Here is an 18,955-nt window from a genome sequence, read left to right as displayed (position 1 = left end):
ACATCTGTAGACTGAAAGGAAGCAGTCTACCACGGCACACAATGCCAACGGTCTAAATTTTACTTTTTGTACTCGAGTGCCGCTGGTGGTCGTTAGAAAAGTTACATAAATTGGCCGCTTCGCTGTATAAGCCGCAGGGCTGAACATTTGGGAAAAAAGTAGCGGCTTGTAATCCGGAATTTAAGGTTTGTGTTGTGTGTTATCATTTGTTGATCAATAGCTGTTACTGTTATTTTGTAACAGTCGCATGAGGTACGTTCCCCACTTCTCACGGGTGGTTCCTTTTACCGCAAAAAACAAGGGATTTGTTATCATTTCTCCTCCAAAACAGCTTTTGGTGAAAAGCTGCATTTCAAGGAGAAATTTCACTTTGAGGTTGTTTGCCTTGGGTGACTGCGTTTCTACAGACGTGCACAAAACGGCATCCCTCGAACCAGATGATGACAATGGGACTTTGTCATCTTTTTTATTTAAAGAATTGTAACTCATTTTCAGAGTTAACTGCCTATTACTATCTGTCCATGTGGCGCGCCTTCACCACACTGCTTCACTTTGCCCACCTACACACACTTATTTGCCAGATACATGATTCAACACTAGAAAATTGGGCTCCCTCGATGTGTGGACAAATATCTGATCAAAACCACTGTCTCTGAAAACTAAAGGCCGCAAACTAGAACGCCTTTACAAAAAACTGGACTAACAATACACAAAAACATGTACTACACTCAGATTCTTCTTAATAAAGACTCCACAGCACGTTGTACTTCTGCCTACTAATCTGGACTAATCTCTGGACTAAGAATCTGGGTGTCATCCTCGACAGTACACGCCCCTTCAATTCTCATATAAATATCATCACCTGGTCAGCTTACTCTAACCTGCGCTCCATCAACCACCCATGCCTCTCCCTCACCGCCCCCATTCTTGTTTATAGCTTTGTCACCTAGCGCATTGATTACTGCAATTACCTCCTCTATGGTTTACCTCAAAATTCCCTCCCCAAACTTTGACTGGGCAATAACGCTGCTGCACGCAACATTATCAAAACCCCTTCCCGCCATTACATCACCCCTGTCCTTCAGCAAATCCACTGGCTCCCAATAAACCATATAGTCAATTACAAACTCTACACTTACATGGCCTTGCCCCTCCCCACATCTCCGACCTCTTTCACATAGCCACCTCACCCTGAGCCTTCCATCTCACTATACCTGCTGCCTGTCTAAGCTCAATGGGTAGCAGAGCTTTCAGCCACTCGGCCCCCCCAGCTCAGGAACTCATTGCCGCCTGACCTCCGGAAATTCGACTCCCTGTCCACCTTCAAATCCGGAATCAAAACCCACCTCTTAAGACTTGTCTTTTCATGATCATCTGCCTCACATACGGCCGCCCCCCTTTTTATTTCTACTTTGTTTTTTTTTATTTGCTAATCATTACTTGCTTGTTTTGTTCTTGTTTTATTGTTGTTTGCTATTCTGTGTACAGGGACCTTGGGGTTCCTGAAAGGCACTTTAAATGTAGAATGTATTATTATTATTGTATTATTATAATCTCGAAAACATAAACTGATGAAGAGAGCACATAGTACGATAACATTTCCACAGTCTTTGATAACCTGATGTCAACCAGCTGGAACGTGGATGGCAACAATTAGTCGTAGTAAAGACTTACATTGGGTCTCAGCCTTGCTGCTTGTTTGTAATACTTCTCAGCTTCTAAATTCAGGTTGGCTTGTCTGTAAAGGGGAGATAGAAACAATCAGTCATTTGTCGTCTTTAGGAGCATTTAATGACTATTTTAAGTCACTGTACCAGAGACGAATGTTAATTTGATTGTGCGTTTCACATGTTACAATGAAAATAAATTTTATAAATTCTATATGCTAAAATAACTTATTGTCACTGTAATAGGTGAATTGTACATATAGAATGAATTCTATAAACACCATTTACTAGAATAGAATTGTTATTGTAACATGTGAAATGCAAAACAAAATTAACATTCGTATGGTGACAAAATATAATGTGATAATGACATGAAACTCAATGACTTTTCATATGTCATCCATATCAATGGTAGACTAGTGGTTTGAGTTCTGCTCTATAATCCGGAATTTACTGTATTTATTTTAGGTATTAGTAATACAATAAATACTCAATATATTAAAAGAAAATCATAATCAGTGTTAAAAATCAAAATCCATTTTGTGCAAAAATAACAAAACTAATACTAATCTAAAACTCAAACTAAACTAAAAGTAACACACCAACCGAAAAATCCTTTTTTAATTTATTACAACCACTTGCATCAATGCCAATTTGGTTTTAAAATTTCAAAGGTCCTGCCATCCCCAGATGTTTAATGTCGAGTCATTGAGTGCAACACCAATTCTCTTGTTGCTAAAAGTCAGCAAAAGCCGAATCAGCTGCCCAGCAGTTACATTTTCTGTGATGGATATCATTGCTCAATTCAAATGTTCTATTTCTGACAAAGTCAAGCACAGCTAGGTGCTTGTTGCTGCTTGCAGAGCCATTTTTTCCCTCTGCTGATCAAAGTTGAGCCAGCTTTCGTAAATCTAGTTTTTTCTTTTTTTTCTCTCTAGCGCTTTTCAAGTCACTGAAGGCTGCTCTCTAGCGCTTTTCAATGTGATTCACACTTTACTCACACTTTACTCACACACACAGAAGTTTCAATTCGCACCTCCGGCAGAACTTTGCCCACGTCCCGAGGGAGGCGGGGGACATTGAGCCCGAGTGGACCATGTTCCGCGCCTCCATTGTCGAAGCGGCTTATCGGAGCTGTGGCCGTAAGGTAATCGGTGCCTGCCGCGGCGGCAACCCTCAGACCCGTTGGTGGTCACCGGCGGTGAGGGATGGGCAGAATACTTTGAAGACCTCCTCAATCCCACCGACACGTCTTTCTCTGAGGAAGCAGAGTCGGGGGACTCTGAGTTGGGCTCCCGTATCTCTGGGGTTGAAGTCACCGAGGTGGTCGAAAAGCTCCTCGGTGGCAGGGCCCCGGGGGTCGATGAGATCCGCCCGGAGTTCATTAAGGCTCTGGGTGTTGTGGGCGTGTCATGCAACATCGCGTGGACATCGGGGACAGTGCCTCTGGACTGGCAGACTGGGGTGGTGGTTCCCCTCTTTAAGAAAGGGGGGCGGAGAGTGTGTTCCAACTACAGGGGAATCACACTTCTCAGCCTCCCTGGTAAGGTCTATTCAGGGGTACTGGAGAGGAGGGTCCGCCAGGAGGTCGAATCTCGGATTTAGGAGGAACAGTGTTGTTTTCGTCCTGGCCGTGGAACACTGGACCAGCTATACACACACTGCAGGGTTCTTGAGGGTGCATGGGAGTTTGCCTGTCCCGTGTACATGTGTTTTGTGGACTTAGAGAAGCCATTGTTCCTCGGGAGGCCCTTTGGGGGGTGCTTAGGGAGTATGGGGTACTGCACAGTCTTATCCGGGCTGTGCGGTCCCTGTATGCCCGGTGCCAGAGTCTGGTCCGCATTGCCGGCAGTAAGTCGGATTCGTTCCCGGTGAGGGTTGGACTTCGCCAGGGCTGCCCTTTGTCACCGATTCTGTTCATAACTTTTATGGACAGAATTTCTAGCCGCAGCCTTGGTGGGGATGGAGTCCGGTTTGGGGGCCTCAGCATTGCATCACTGCTTTTTGCAGATGACGTGGTGCTGTTGGCTTCCTCAGGCCGTGATCTTCAGCTCTCGCTGGAGCAATTCGCAGCCGAGTGTGAAGCGGCCGGGTTGAGGATCAGCACCTCTAAATCCGAGACCATGGTACTCAGTCGGAAAAGGGTGGCATGCTCCCTCCGGGTTGGGGATGAGATCTTGACCGAAAGAAAACGATCTCGGATACAAGTGGCCCAAATGAGTTTCCTCCGCAAGTTCAGTCATCCGGGAGGGACTCTGTGTAGAGCCACTGCTCCTCCGCATTCAAAGAGCCAGTTGAGGTGGCTTGGGCATCGAATAAGGATGCCTCCTGGACGCCTCCCTCTGGAGGTGTTCCGGGCATGTCCCAGCGGCAGGAGGCCCCGAGGGCGACCCAGGACACGCTGGAGAGACTATGTCTCTCGGCTGGCTTGGGAACGCCTCGGGTTTCCGTCGGATGAGCTGGAGGAGGTGGCTGGGGATAGGGACGTCTGGGCTTCCCTTTTAAGGCTGCTGCCCCCGCGACCGAACCTCGGAAAAGCGGAAGATAATGGATGGATGGATGGATTTTTCTGGGTCAGCCAATCATTTGTTTGCCAAAAGTGGTCTGGAGTGCAACCAAAATGAGCGGAGCTGTTCAGGAACCTTCTAAGCTGCTAAACTGTCGTAAACACAACAATGCATCAAACATTGGCATCCAGCCATACAAACCAGCCCCTTACTTAAACCCGAAGTCAACGTGGAGAAGGGACAAATAAACCGCTAAGAATCGATGGTGTTTGGGTATCTTTCCTTAATCTCTATATCAGAATAAAAAAATAAAACATACAAAAGACTTACTCAAATCCTTTGTATTCTTCTTTAATTCAGATATATTAAGCAATAAATAATCATATTTTCCAATCTATAAGTTGCAGGTTTTATTATCGTTTGGCAGGGGGTGTGACTTGTACGCTGGTGGAATTTATCCGTGCAATTATTGACAGATTATTATATAATTGTGTTTTAAATTTGTACGACCTCTATTGTATAAAACTTCACATGTTTTACACTAAACCGCAAGAGTGCACCCCAAGCCTGTGTTGATGATTTTAACCTTTACGGCAACATAGACGAAGGCACAAGCTTTTTTCTCCCGGAAAAAGAAACGCAGATGATGCATATTTCATTGGATTAAGTGATTTGGAGTGAAGCTAATAGTTTGGTAAGCATGTTCTTACTGCTAAAGTTATCTGAATAAATCTTAACATGTCGTTCCTGACATATAAGAGCATGTCTGCAATATATACGCTTTTTATATTATTTTTATTTTGAATTGCCTTCTGAGACGAAATGTATGTTTTTTGGTGTTGAATTTTATATAATAAATTTCCCCCTAAAATGTGACCTCTGTTTTTTTCCTTCCAAATTATCCATTTTTTGCCTGGTGGGATATGTACTCTGAGGAGACTTTTTGTCCAGAAAATGCGGTAGATATGTTAGAAAACCTAACAACGAAACATACTAGTTGAGATATGCTGCTGGTTAACATGTCAAAAAACACATGAAGTGAAATCCTTTGCAGTACAAAGTGAATTTCAAGGTTAATCTAGTTTTCTACTTGCCTGTCACTAAGCAGCATTCCATAAAACATCACATTAATCGACAGAAAAATGGAAGTGAGAGAAACACAGAAAGGTTCATGTAACAGCCCACTGTTCATAAACTGACAGTGCAATTTAAAAGAAGCAAAGGGAAGACTAATCATATAAAATGTGGAAAGAAAAACGCTGGTGAATATTAGCACCTGAGCAACAATAAAAGACCTTCACACATGTGAGTTTGCCTTCGATCTTTGAGAAGTGTTTCTTAAGAACAAAATAAAAAATAATACAAGTAGAATTTATAAAATAAAGATGTGAGGAAAGAATGCACTAGAATACTAGTACTCTTTTCTATTATGCTAAAAAGAAATATTACCGTTTTCTACGTTGGAAACTAGTTACGCTTTATACTCAAAAACAAATGTAGTTGTCTTGTACAACAGTTAGCATCATCTTCTTAATTAAGAGCTAGTGTCATCTTCTTCGATGCCAAACATGAGCTTTTTCTCCAGCATGAAAAACTAGCATACATTATTTCTGTGCTAAAAGATAGCCTAATGTTTTGCAATTATGAAATAAGCCGTAAAAACGCAATGTACAACATATTCCAGTGCAGACTATGTTTGTTTTTAAACCTAATTATGCTTTTTAGACCAAATAGTGCTTTTGTGCTAATTTATTTGAAAGCATACTTAAGAAAACAAAAGAGAGCTGGTGGGCTGCTCAAACTTATTTTATCAGGTACCCCAGCTGCATGTTCCACTCACGCCAGCACCCGCAAAGCAAGAGTGGCAGGGGAAAGTAAGAAAGCTCATGTGCAAATATACAATAGAAAATGTCACTGAGCTCAATTGGCACTGCGACCACAGAAGAGTATTATCAAGTGGCATCAAGTCTGAGGAGGAAATGCAGACATCCTTTCTCAAATAGCCGAAGGTTTTGAACGAGGGAATCGAACACACAAACGAAGTATAACAAAGTGAAGGAACTCTGATCCTAAACATACCTGAGCATGTGTGCAGCACTAAAAACCACATCAAACTCTTTGCTGTCAAGCCGGGCTGCCGTCTGCGCCATCTCCGCAGCCTCCAGCAGTCGAGACTCTTCCAACAAAAACTGACCTGGGAGCCCAACAAAAACTGCTTTGAGGAAAATACAACCAACAAAGTGCAACCAAATGTAGGAGAAAATTAGAAAGTCTCTCAGATCTTAATGCCAATTGAAAAAAAAAACAAAAAAAAACCCAACATAATTGAAACTAACATTAAAACAAATATTATTAGTTTTTATTAGAGGCAATTTTAAACAAAATATTAAAAAAAAAAAATCACATTTGATCAAGTTGAAAACTTTCCATCTGAAAAACAAAGCACTCTCCAAAGTTTTAGACATGGAAAACACGACATAAAAAGGATGTTCACAGTAAATCATGGATCCTCAGTCAATCTTGGCAGATAAATACTAATTCCAAAGAACTCTTTTACTCCACTAATAAAGCATTTTTATCATGAGGCAGGTACAATGACGTTTTTACTTCATATTTTTGGTTCAGACAAATATAGATATTTTTAATGTGTTCACATTTTAAGACTATCGATATTTGGAGCAAAACATTTTAATGCCAAGTAAGGCTTTAATTTCAGAAAAATGTATTTAATGCCTTTTAAGACTTTGAGGATCCATGGAAACCTTGCGACTTATGTGTACACGAGTGTACAGTTGGATGGTTTCATCATTAATGTACAAACACCAATTAGTTTAATTCAGTGCAAGCAGGATGTTTCACACTGAAAAATAATATAAATAAATAAGTGATAAAAAAACAGAAAAGTAAAAAAAAAAAAAAAAAAAAAAAAAATTAAGTCTCCCAATAAAATATAATTATTGTTTTTGCAGTTTGGGTGGATAAGCAATGCCAAACTATTACAATTCAAAGTCAATACTGTCTAAAGATCATAATGAGACCTCGAGGCATTTACTGCCAGAGAGGTCAAAATTTTCATTTTTGCTGGGCCGACAATAAAAGAATCAATGATATATTCTACCTACACATGGCTGAACCTTATGAACTATTATTGTGGGTATATCTTTTTTTTCAGTTTCTTTCATTATAAGAGCATCTATCTGCTAACATTTGGGCTACAAGCCTAAATATATGAATACCTAAGATACGGATTGGATGAGTTACTGGAGAATGTCAAACTGAAAATGAAAAAAAGCAACGACTACTTACCATAATGCATGTAACAGTTGCCCTTTGTGGGATCCAGCTGGATGGCCTTTAAGAAGTACCTCTCCGCTTCAGATTTCTGCCCCTGAGACGGACGGATTGACCACAACGTCAGGTTTTGGTATTTAAATTACTTTTCATTCCAATAACACCACACTTAACTCAACAGTTGAATGTATTCCTAAAGGTGTCTCCACAAACCACAGACGCACTTTAACAATAAATCATACTATGGTAATTACGCATGCACCCTGCTGTGTCTATGAACTCACAAGTCATCATACAGTACATGGGGTCAATCGATGTCGCCCATCAAAAGGGTCAGCGGCTCATTCATATATACTTTATGTACAAATGACACAGATGCAGATTTCTAGTGTGTGTATTATCTTAGATAGAATAGAATATACGTTTATTATCATTGTTACAAAATGAGTTGAACATATTGTGACAACAAATTAGACGTGGCACTCCAGTTACACATTTAGAGTGTATAAGATAAAAGATAAAAAAAAGTAAAAAGATAGAAATATGAAAATAATTTGGATGCACAGTAATGCCTCGATTATTGCGGTTAATGGGGACCAAAACCACCCGCGAAAAGTGAAAATCCGCCAAGTAGCGACGCCCCTTCAAAAATGCTTAAAAAAAAACCCAAAACTTTTTTTTTTAAATTATTTTATTTTATATATTTTTTTTTTAGACCCGGTTAATGGGGATCAAAACCACACGCAAAAAGTGAAAATCTGCGAAGTAGCGACGCCCCTTCGAAAATGCTTTGAAAAAAAAAAACCCCAAAAAACTTTTTTTTTTAAAATTATTTCATTTTAACCCGCGAACGTGGAACCGCGAAGTAGCGAGGTCCCACTGTATATGAACACAAAATATTTACGCAAGAAAGTGTGGGCACGTAAAATCAGAAGATATTTACATTGGGTGTTTATTTACAGGGGATATCTTGTGGGTATGGCAATGGAAAGTGGGTGGATCCAAAGTGAGATGAGTAGTGGGTTGGTGGGTGGATGTTCTGTGTGACTGGGAATCCACTTTCCAAACAGATTTTAGCTAATATTTTTGCCTGTAAACACCACATGCATTTTCATTAAACAAATCCAATACTATTGACCAATTTTCACATTATTGGTGTTGAATACATTGAAACACTTTCAGTACAACAGGGGTCGGAAACCTTTTTGATCCAAAGCGCCATAATAGCAAAATATAGATTTTTTTGGGGGGGGGCATACCATATTTTTTAAGACAAAATTCAGTAAAACCACCAAACCAGCTCTCCAGACAAAAAGTTTTTAGTGCATTTTATTTCACTGTGACGTTAGATGATATGAGATTAATGCCACAGCCAGTGTCCCATAATAAAAAATATATTATTTGTCTCCAACCCGCAATTACTTAAGATCATTGGGTCTCATTTTGACCTTATTTTTTTTCAAAAGTAATGGTCTTGGAACAGGTTGCAAGCAGTTCTTTTGTAAAAATGTCACAAAATACTGCAAACAGGGAAATGTACAGACGTTTCCCTACTTACGAACATTCGAGTTACAAACAACGATGCATACGAACTTTTTTTTCTGGATGTCGAAAAATATCCACACATTGCTGTAAGTTAGATTCTGTATTGTGCACCCTTGTTCAAGTACAGGAGAGTACTGTGGTGCTTCTTTCCGCCGCTAATGGCATAACATCATAGGCTCCACCGCGAGCGGCATCCTTTCGAGCAGCTCCATGTTATTTTGCTCTTTTTGTGATTTATTGTTTTAAGTGTCTGCTTCCATCTTCGGTGTTTTTCGTCCCGTTTGACAACTACACTTTGGATTACTTTCTATCCTATCGTTATGGCTTTTAACGCACAAAAATGCGTTTATTCGAGGAATCAACTCCTTGCCCTGAAGAATTCTCGTGCCGGCGTGATGAGGGGGCCCTATCATGGATACAGAGCTGGAGCTGAGGCTAAGCAGAGTGGCGTTATAAGCCTCCGGTACCGTCCGCAATCATGGTAAATTTGAACTCTACCAAATAAGACCGACGAACCGGCTGTGCTGGTGAAAAACATCAAAGCGTACAGGGAGTGCAGTTTGCAGTGTTTTACAGGAACGTGGCTCATGTCTAGCCCGGACTCTAACGTGGAGCTACCCGGCTTCAGCGCTGTTAGGACAGACAGAGACACAAAAGCCTGCGGGAAGCGGAGAGGAGGTTGACTCGGTATCTACGTGAACACGAGGTGGTGTAACCCTGGGCACAAAGATTTCCATCTGCTGCAGGTACGTGTAAACATACTGCACTGTATCTCCAGTGTGCTAAGAACCTATTGATTTTGTTTCATATCTCGTGCACCCATTCAATATGGTTGGAGTAAAGTGTAAAGAAGAGTCGAGCCGTTTAATTTGAAAGGAAAGTGGAATAAGGAAGCTTGAAGCAGTTGAGAAAATAGTTGGATCAACTTATTTTCGGCCACTTTCTGCCACGAAAGGAGGAAGTACTCAAATAAGTTAAACTTCCCTTTATTTATCTTTATAGAACATATTATTTTTTTAAATGTTTATTTTTGAGTAAAAAACAATACAGGTTACTCAAACTATTTTGAGGGTTCGCGTGCCTAATGATTTCTTGTATACTCATGTTTATGGTTTATACTGGCTGAATAAATAAATACAATACAAAACAATAAGCGGTACGGCTGATGAGATGAGATGAGACAATACAATACAAGGCTTGAACATACTTATATAAACCTTAAACATACTTGTATAAACCTTTTAACATACTTGTATAAATCTTAAACATACTTGTACAAACCTTTAACATACTTATAAAAACCTTAAACATACTTATATAAACCTTAACCATACTTCTATGAAAATTAAACATACATTCCATACAAAATATACCACTAAAGCAACTTACGAACAAATTCAACTTACGAACGATCGTCCAGGACGTATCTCGTTATTAAGTAGGGGAGAATGTGTATTTATCTTTGGTGCAGACGGCTCGGGCCAGAGAGAAGTGTGCTTCACCCACCCCTACCACTCACCTAATCAAATTGCTCTGTGAGCTTTGGGTCGCATTTATGGCTGTTTACAGTTTTTTTGTGAGTCATCATCATAAAGTGTCTCAACAGTCAACCTAAATTGTTTAATGATCTTCCCCCAAAAGAATTCCTATAGATGAGATTTGCATGAAAATAGTTTTATCTTCGAGCAATAGGTTCCTGACCCTTGCTGTGCATTAAACATGGTGCGATTGAAGAGCTACTACGATAAACCGGGCACTCCGGTTTCCTCCCACATTCCAAAAACATGCTTGTCAGATTAATTGGACGGTCTCAATTGTCCCATAGAGTGAATGAGCGAATGAGTTTTGTGTCCCTGTGTGCCCTACGATTGGCTGGCAACCAGTTCAGGGTGTCCCCTGCCCACTGCCCGAAGATAGCTGGGATGGGCTTCAACACCCCGGCGACCCTACTGAGGATAAGCGCTGCAGATAATGGATGGATGGGAAAAAAAATAAAAAAATAAATATGTATATATATATATATATATATATATATATATATGTATATAAAATCATTTGGTGAGTGAAGAAATAAAAAAATACGCTCAGAATGATTGTCAGTGATGCGTAAGCAATGGGTGCACTAGACTTGGCTCCATGCTTTTCAGAATTGAAATGCTATAGATGAGATTTGCATGAAAATAGTTTTATCTTCGAGCAATAGGTTCCTGACCCTTGCTGTACATTAAACATGGTGCGATTGAAGAGCTACTACGAAAAATTCTGGACTACAGGGCGCACCAGCTATTAGGCCACGAACTTAAGTACAGCGCACACTAAGCGCCAATCACATGGGAAATTCAGCGTTGATGCCTTTGTCTGCAGAACACTAATGGCAGCGTACCACCGCACACCCGAAAACGTTTCAGATCTATTGCAAGATGTTTTTGTCATGTGTTTTTGGATGATGTGACTATTCAAGATAGAAAGTACTTCAATAACCAACACATATTTACTCTCAGTAGAAAAAAAAAATCCTTTTGTCCTGTGGTGAGGGGCCCTCTCCTTGTGAGAGGTAAGAGAATTCTCCCACCATGGTCCGCAGTGTGTAGTAAGAGACGACTAAAGTGGAGGGAGCGAGGGGACTGGGGATCATTTCCTCTCTATCTCTACTCCCTAAGAGACAGCAAGGCAAAGAAAGGGGGGCGGGAGACCGAAAGGTCTCGCAAACCCTAGTTATAGGGTCACTAAATGTGAGAGGATGTGGAAGTAAAGCGACTTAGTGGAAGAAAGAGGAGATCAGAAGGATGATGACTAAAAGGAAGGTTTATGTGTTAGCCTTGAGTGAAACAAAGATGAAAGGAAAGGGTGAATTACAGCTTGGAGGTATGTATGGTAGAAGGTCTGGAGTTACGGATGGACATGCTAAAGAAGGAGTGGCTGTGCTTGTGAGTGAGAAAGCAAAGGAAAAACTGGTGGAGTTGAAAGACATATCTTCCAGATTGCTGTGGGTGAGGTTGAAGTGGTGTGTAGAAGTATGGATGTTTATAAGTGCATATGGACCTGGTTCAGAAAAAAGCGTTGAGGAGGGAGAGGAGTTCTGGAAGGACTTGTCCGAATGTGTGCAAGTGCGAAAGAAGGGTGGAAAGTGGTAATACTAGGTGACCTGAATGCTGGAGTGGGTGATGAAACGGTTGGAAATGTGATTGGTAGATATGGAGTGCCAGGAAGAAATGACAGTGGGAAGAAATTGATTGAGTTATGTGTGGAAAATGAGGTGGTGAATGGAAATACATTGTTTAAAAAGAGGGACGTGAATAAGTATACCTTCGTCAGAGTGGATAGTGGCAAGATGGTGGACAGAGCACTGATGGATTATGTAGTGGTTAAGAAAGGGATGTTAAGTAGATTGTTGGATGTGCATGTTTACAGAGGTGAAATGAGTGGTATGTCTGATTATTTTTATGTGGAAGGAAAACTGAGAATAAATGGATCATGGAGGTCTAGTTATAAGAAGAGTGTGAGGGAAGAGGTGAAAATGTCAGAGTTGAAGAAGGCAGAAAAGTAAAGAGTTTAAAAAGAGGATAAGGGAAGCGTATGAACGGATTAGTAGAAGAGAAATGGAGAGTGTGGAAATTGAATGGAGGTGGTTTAAAGAGGCAGTGTTGACGAGTGCAAAAGATGTGTGTGGAATGAGAAAAGTTGGTCAAAGTATTAGGAAAGGAAGTGAATGGTTGAATGATGAGGTATCAGAGGCTGTGACAGAAAAGAGACGTGCCTTTAAGGAGTGGCTGCAAGATAAGAGTGTCGATGCGTATTAAAGATATAAAGTGAAGAAAAGGTTGGTAAAAGCGGCAGTGGAAGCAGCGAAAAGGAAAGCAAATGATGAATGGTATTGAAAGATAGGAGTGAACTTTGAGGAAAGGAGAAAAGTGTTCTGGAAAGAAGTGAAAAGAGTAAGAAACAGTGAGTCTGGAAAGGAAGAGTAAGTGAAAGAGAAGGATGGTAGATTGCTGGTGAGCGGTAGTGCAGTCAGGATGAAATGGGCAGAGTATTTTGAGGAGTTGCTAAATGCGGAGGATGGGAGAGAAGTGATAGTCGAGGCGATCAATGGTATGGAGAGAATGTCCGTGTTGGGTGATTTAAATGTGAAGCCTGTGGAAGCATGGGAGGTGCAAGAGACAGTGAAAGAAATGAAAGAGAGGAAGGCACCTGGGTTGGATGGTTGTACTGCTGAATGCCTGAAAAAAGGCGGCACAGCTATGATTGACTGATTAGTACGCTTGTTGAATGTATGCTTTTTAAGTGGTGTGGTTCCTGTTGATTGGTGTAGTGCATGTGTAGTGCCATTGTATAAGGGTAAAGGTGATAAGTATGAATGTAGAAACTCGAGAGGTATCAGTTTGTTGTCTGTGCAGGTAAGCTGTATGGAAGAGTCTTGATTAAGAGAGGAGGAGCAGAGTGGTTTCAGGAAAGGAAGGGGATGTGTGGATCAGGTGTTTGCAGTACAACAGGTGTGTGAGAAATATTTTGCAAAAGGTAAGGATGTTTATTTGGCTTGGAACTTGGAAAAGGCCTATGACAGAGTTGATAGAGAGGCGTTGTGGCAAGTGATGGTGATGTATGGAGTGGGTGGAAAGTAACTGGAAGCATTGAAGAGTTTTTATATGAACAGAAGAGCATGTGTAAGAGTAGGGAGTGAGACAAGTGAGTGGTTCCCTGTGTTGACTGGTGTGAGACAGGGGTGTGTGATGTCACCATGGCTGTTTAATGTGTACATGGATGGTGTGGTGAGAGAGGTGAATGCAAGTATTTGGTAGAAGTGTAGTGATGATGGACAACAGTGGAACAGTGTGGCAGGTAAGTCAGTTGTTGTTTGCAGATGACACAGCGTTTGTGGCTGATTCTGAGGAAACATTGAGAAGGTTGGTAACGGAGTTTGGAAGAGTATGTGATAGGCGTAAGTTATGTGTCAATGTTGGGAAGAGTAAGGTGATGAAGTGTTCATGTGATGGAGTGGGCATGACGTTAGAAATCAGGTTACATGGACAGGTGCTGGAAGAAGTTGAAAGCTTGAGGTACTTGGGTTGTGATGTGGCTGCAGTTGGTGGAATGGAGTGCGAGGTATTGCAGAGTGTGAATCAAGAAAGCAAGGTTTTGGGTGCTCTGAGGAGAGTGATGAGCAACAAGAGTATGGGTATGGATGTTAAGAGGGGAGTGTATGAGAGTGTGATTGTGCCGACTGTGTTGTATGGTGCAGAGACTTGGAGCCTGAACGCAGATTTAAGAAGGAAATTAAATGTTTTTGAGATGAAATGTTTGAGGAGTATCTTAGGAGTGACAAGATTGGATAGATTGAGAAATGAAATTGTGAGAGACAAAACTGGAGTAGTTGTGGAATTGAGCAAGCGTGTTGATAAGAGAGTACTTGGTTGGTTTGGACACATGGAGAGGATGGATGAGGAGTGTATGTTGAAAAGGATCTACAGAGCAGAAGTCAACGGAAGGAGACCAAGAGGGAGGCCGCGATTGACGTGGATGGATGGTGTTATGAGTGCACTGCAGGAAAGAGATCAAAATATAATGGAATCTAGAGCTCTTGATAGAAAGGAGTGGAGAGGTGTTGTGAAAGGATAGTGGGATTGTGGACGCGTTCTTAAGGATGGGCTGGGCACCCGTATGATGCGGCAGGGGTAAACCAGTGAAAGCTGTCGGGCCCTGCAGTTGAGCAAAAGAGTGTGTTGTGTCACCCTGAACCGAGTGACATGGCCGCTTTCTGGTGTCCCGTTTCATCTGGAGGGACGAAAGCATGACCAACTTAGGTGCCGAGGTGCCTAACTTGTTTGGGTGTTTGGGCAATTGGGTTGGCCATGGTCCAAAAATGTGGTTTTTTTTTTGCTATTTTTTCCCTTTTATTTTCTTTGTTATTGTATGTGTTTGTTTTGCTGTCGGTCACCCTTCTTGAGGGATATGGCTAAGGTAGATAGATAGATAGAAAAAAAAAACATGAATGAGGGCTGCATCGCAAAAATGTGACCCTTATAATTGTAGACGACTGCGCCAGGGCAACCATACTATGGAGAAAGGTGCCAAATTGCAACACAGAAGTGTTTTTTGTGCTGTTGTCATTAGTGGTTACTGCGGTGATGGACAAATTGCATTTGCTTGTCATTGTTTCTTGAGGATTATAGGAAAGTCCATCGATCTGACAATGACTTTGATGAAATGGAAAAAAAAAACGAAGCGTTTTTGATAGATAACACACTGCCTTTGAAAGTGGATGTACAAAATGGGAACTTAATTTGTGGGAGAAAAAAATTTATATATTGTAAATACGTCGTCAATATTTAATAAAGTACCGTCAATTCCCTTGTTTTGCTCCTTTGTCTACTGCCAGAGTTATTGCTTTTCACTTGAACATATGCTTTTCTTCTAGTATTTTACATATTGAGAACGGTAATTAAGAGTGACAATATACCATAACAGAAATTGTGATTAATCATAAGCTTTAATTGGACCCCTGTGAACTACTCAACTCATTTACTGGTTTACTGTGCTAAGAAAAAAATGTTTTCCCGCCACAGAAAAAAAAGAATAAGCCGCGCTGTACTTAAAGCTGCAGTGTTTAAAATGTAGAAAAAAAACAAGTGGCCTTTTGTCCAAAATTCCTGGGGTTTTTTGACTTTGAAAACATACAAATAATGTTATTTGAAAAAAAAAAAAAAACCGCACGCACACACACACACACACACACACACACACACACACACACACACACACACACACACACACACACACACACACACACACACACACACACACACACACACACACACACACACACACACACACACACACACACAAAACAGATGTCAATAATTCTGGGATAATGAAAACTAGTCCGAAAATGTGCTTGGCATGTGCAGATGTCTAGAGTATATTAAGTCGAATCAACCCTAAACAAAGCCCATTTGAAAACAGAACGATTAAAACAAACCCACAAGAAGACCCCAGTGACTTTGAACTGTCAATTAAGCCAAGAAAGCAGCCGGCCAATAGACTTGCAGCCATGGATGTTAACACATTCAATTTTCATTCAGGAACCAGATGACATCTGATCAAACAAACCACAAATGACTACCGCTTATACGAGTTCAAGCCATGCTACTGGAATTTAGGCTTTTTCTGGGGGTGGGGTAGGTTAAAAATACCATAAGCCCAACCTGAAAAAAACCCACACATTTACAAAAACCTTGTTCTATTTCAATCAGTTTCTTTGGCACCCCACAACCTGCAAACACTTGCAAAGGTTTACCGTTTCTTTGGATGCTAGAACACTCAAGCGAATGCAAGGTATAAGGAACAGTAAGTATGGCACCACCAGGGAGTTATGTTCCATTTGGATAATGGTCGTCTGCGTATTTTCATTCACAATTTTTGACAGGCGGATGACCTGATAATAACCCTGGCATGCATGCGTATGCACTCAAAGTCAGATTAAAGTTTTCGCTCACACAAATGGAAAGATCCATAATGGTAAATTGTTATGTGGCACGTCTTTTATTATACTGCCACAAGATAGCTGGGTGGACTACAGCACCCCTGAGAGCCCATTGAGGATAAGCAAGGCAGAAGATGGATGGATGGATGGCTGGCTGTCCAGTGTGTTAGCATGTATAAGGAGAGATGAAATATTACGTTGCATTAAAACTTCCCTTTTAAATCATACATATTTTGCAGTATATTATTATAAGCCCCAAGGCCAGGCATGTCAAAAGTCTAGTGAGGTGGGCAGTTAAAGCACATGCTAAAATTTTTAACGGGCTGTCATAAAATGAATTTCTCTTTTTGTTGTTGCCAAATGAAACTGTGAAGAAATTATAACATACATATACAAAAAAAAAGGAAGTATTTGAACACCCTGCTATTTTGCTATTTCTCCCAGTTAGAAATCATGGAGGGGTCTGAAATTTTTACAGGAACGTGGCTCAAATCCACAAATCACAATGTATGATTTTTAAACGATTTATTTGTGTGATATAGCTGCAAAGAAGTATTTGAACACTTGAGAAAATGAATGTTAATATTTGGTACAGTAGCCTTTGTTTACTATTACAGAGATCAAACGTTTCCTGTAGCCTTTCACCAGGTTTGCACACACTGCAGGAGGGATCTTTGCCCATTCCTCCACAAAGATCTTCTCTAGATCAGTCAGGTTTCCAGGCTGTCGCTGAGGAACACGGAGTATGAGCTCCCCCCCAATTTTTTTTTATTGGGTTCAGGTGTGGAGACAGGCTAGAACCTTGATATTCTTCTTACAAAGACAGTTCTTGGTTTTCCAAACACGCTTAGTGGAATTATAACCAAAAGTTCTTTTTTGGTCTCATCTGACCACAAAACTTTCTCCAATGACTCCTCTGTATCATTCAAATGGTCATATGCAAACTTAAGATGGGCCTTGACATGTGCTGGTTTAAGCAGGGTAACCTTTCGTGCTATGCATGATTTCAAATCATGACCTCTGAGTGTATTACCTATAGTAACCTTGAAACGGTGGTCGCAGCTCTTTTCAGGTCATTAAACAACTCCTGTCGTGTAACTCCGGGATGATTCCTCCGTAGCCCTTTCCAGCCTTGTGGGGTTTACAATTTTGTCTCTAATGTGTCTTTGGACAGCTTTGGTCAACTCCATGTTACAAGTTATAGTCTTACTGATAGTATGGGGTGGACAGGTGTCTTTATGCAGCTAACAACGTCAAACAGGTGCATCTGATTCAGGATGATACATGCAGTATAGGTGGACTTCTAATGGGTTGACTAACAGGTCTTTCTTCTCTAGATCAGTCAGGTTTCCAGGCTGTCGCTGAGGAACACGGAGTATGAGCTCCCCCCAAATTTTTTTTAATTGGGTTCAGGTGTGGAGACAGGCTAGAACCTTGATATTCTTCTTACAAAGACAGATCTTGGTTTTCCAAACACGCTTAGTGGAATTATAACCAAAAGTTCTTTTTTGGTCTCATCTGATCACAAAACTTTCTCCAATGACTACTCTGTATCATTCAAATGGTCATATGCAAACTTAAGATGGGCCTTGACATGTGCTGGTTTAAGCAGGGTAACCTTTCGTGCTATGCATGATTTGAAATCATGACCTCTGAGTGTATTACCTATAGTAACCTTGAAACGGTGGTCGCAGCTCTTTTCAGGTCATTAAACAACTCCTGTCGTGTAACTCCGGGATGATTCCTCCGTAGCCCTTTCCAGCCTTGTGGGGTTTACAATTTTGTCTCTGGTGTCTTTGGACAGCTTTGGTCAACTCCATGTTACAAGTTATAGTCTTACTGATAGTATGGGGTGGACAGGTGTCTTTATGCAGCTAACAACGTCAAACAGGTGCATCTGATTCAGGATGATAAATGCAGTATAGGTGGACTTCTAATGGGTTGACTAACAGGTCTTTCAGGGTCAGAATTCTAGATGATATCCAAGTGTTCAAATACTTATTTGCAGCTGTATCACACACACACACACACTATATATATATATATATATATACACCTGTAAACCTCCACGGCTCCATGCCTGGACAAACTGTCGTATTTTCCCGTACAAAATCCAAAATAATCTTACACCCTATTTTTTTTTTCCGGAATGATGCATGATGGGAAATCCCCAGGCGGCAGACGCATGCGCACATTAGCATCAAACCGCTCGCTTCGTTTGCAGCGAAAAAACAATACCGAGATAGAGGCTTCCGCAGCAAACTCCTTTGACTTGATTGATTTGCTATTTCATGATAGTCAGTTTATACCGGTTGGTACCCATAATTGACAAATTTGCGTTTTTCTGTACAGATTTCCTTGTACGTCGTACTCGTCTTAAAATGCATAAAAAACGTACTTTGTACGGCAAAACCGTACAGGTTGACAGGTATGATATATATAGCTTACCAAATGTGGCCTGCTTT

At 40.9% G+C, this 18,955-nt stretch overlaps 1 protein-coding gene across 2 annotated transcripts in view; it reads right to left on the bottom strand.

The window, feature by feature from the left end:
* The window catches only part of tmtc2b (transmembrane O-mannosyltransferase targeting cadherins 2b), a 178,974-nt gene that overhangs the window by 13,668 nt on the left and 146,351 nt on the right, over positions 1-18,955 (bottom strand). For both annotated transcript variants that reach the window (XM_088341036.1, XM_088341037.1), the window contains exons 9-11: positions 7,481-7,562; positions 6,254-6,368; positions 1,675-1,738 (exon numbers count right to left, since the gene is read on the bottom strand). In XM_088341036.1, the coding sequence (XP_088197162.1) occupies positions 1,675-1,738; positions 6,254-6,368; positions 7,481-7,562 (261 nt within the window). The remainder of the gene's footprint in view (positions 1-1,674; positions 1,739-6,253; positions 6,369-7,480; positions 7,563-18,955) is intronic.

The sequence above is a fragment of the Urocampus carinirostris genome, chromosome 7 (genome assembly GCF_059441175.1).
Source record: "Urocampus carinirostris isolate Australia breed hairy pipefish chromosome 7, RoL_Ucar_1.0, whole genome shotgun sequence".
NCBI lineage: Eukaryota > Metazoa > Chordata > Actinopteri > Syngnathiformes > Syngnathidae > Urocampus > Urocampus carinirostris.
This window is presented reverse-complemented; position numbering and strand designations above follow the sequence as displayed.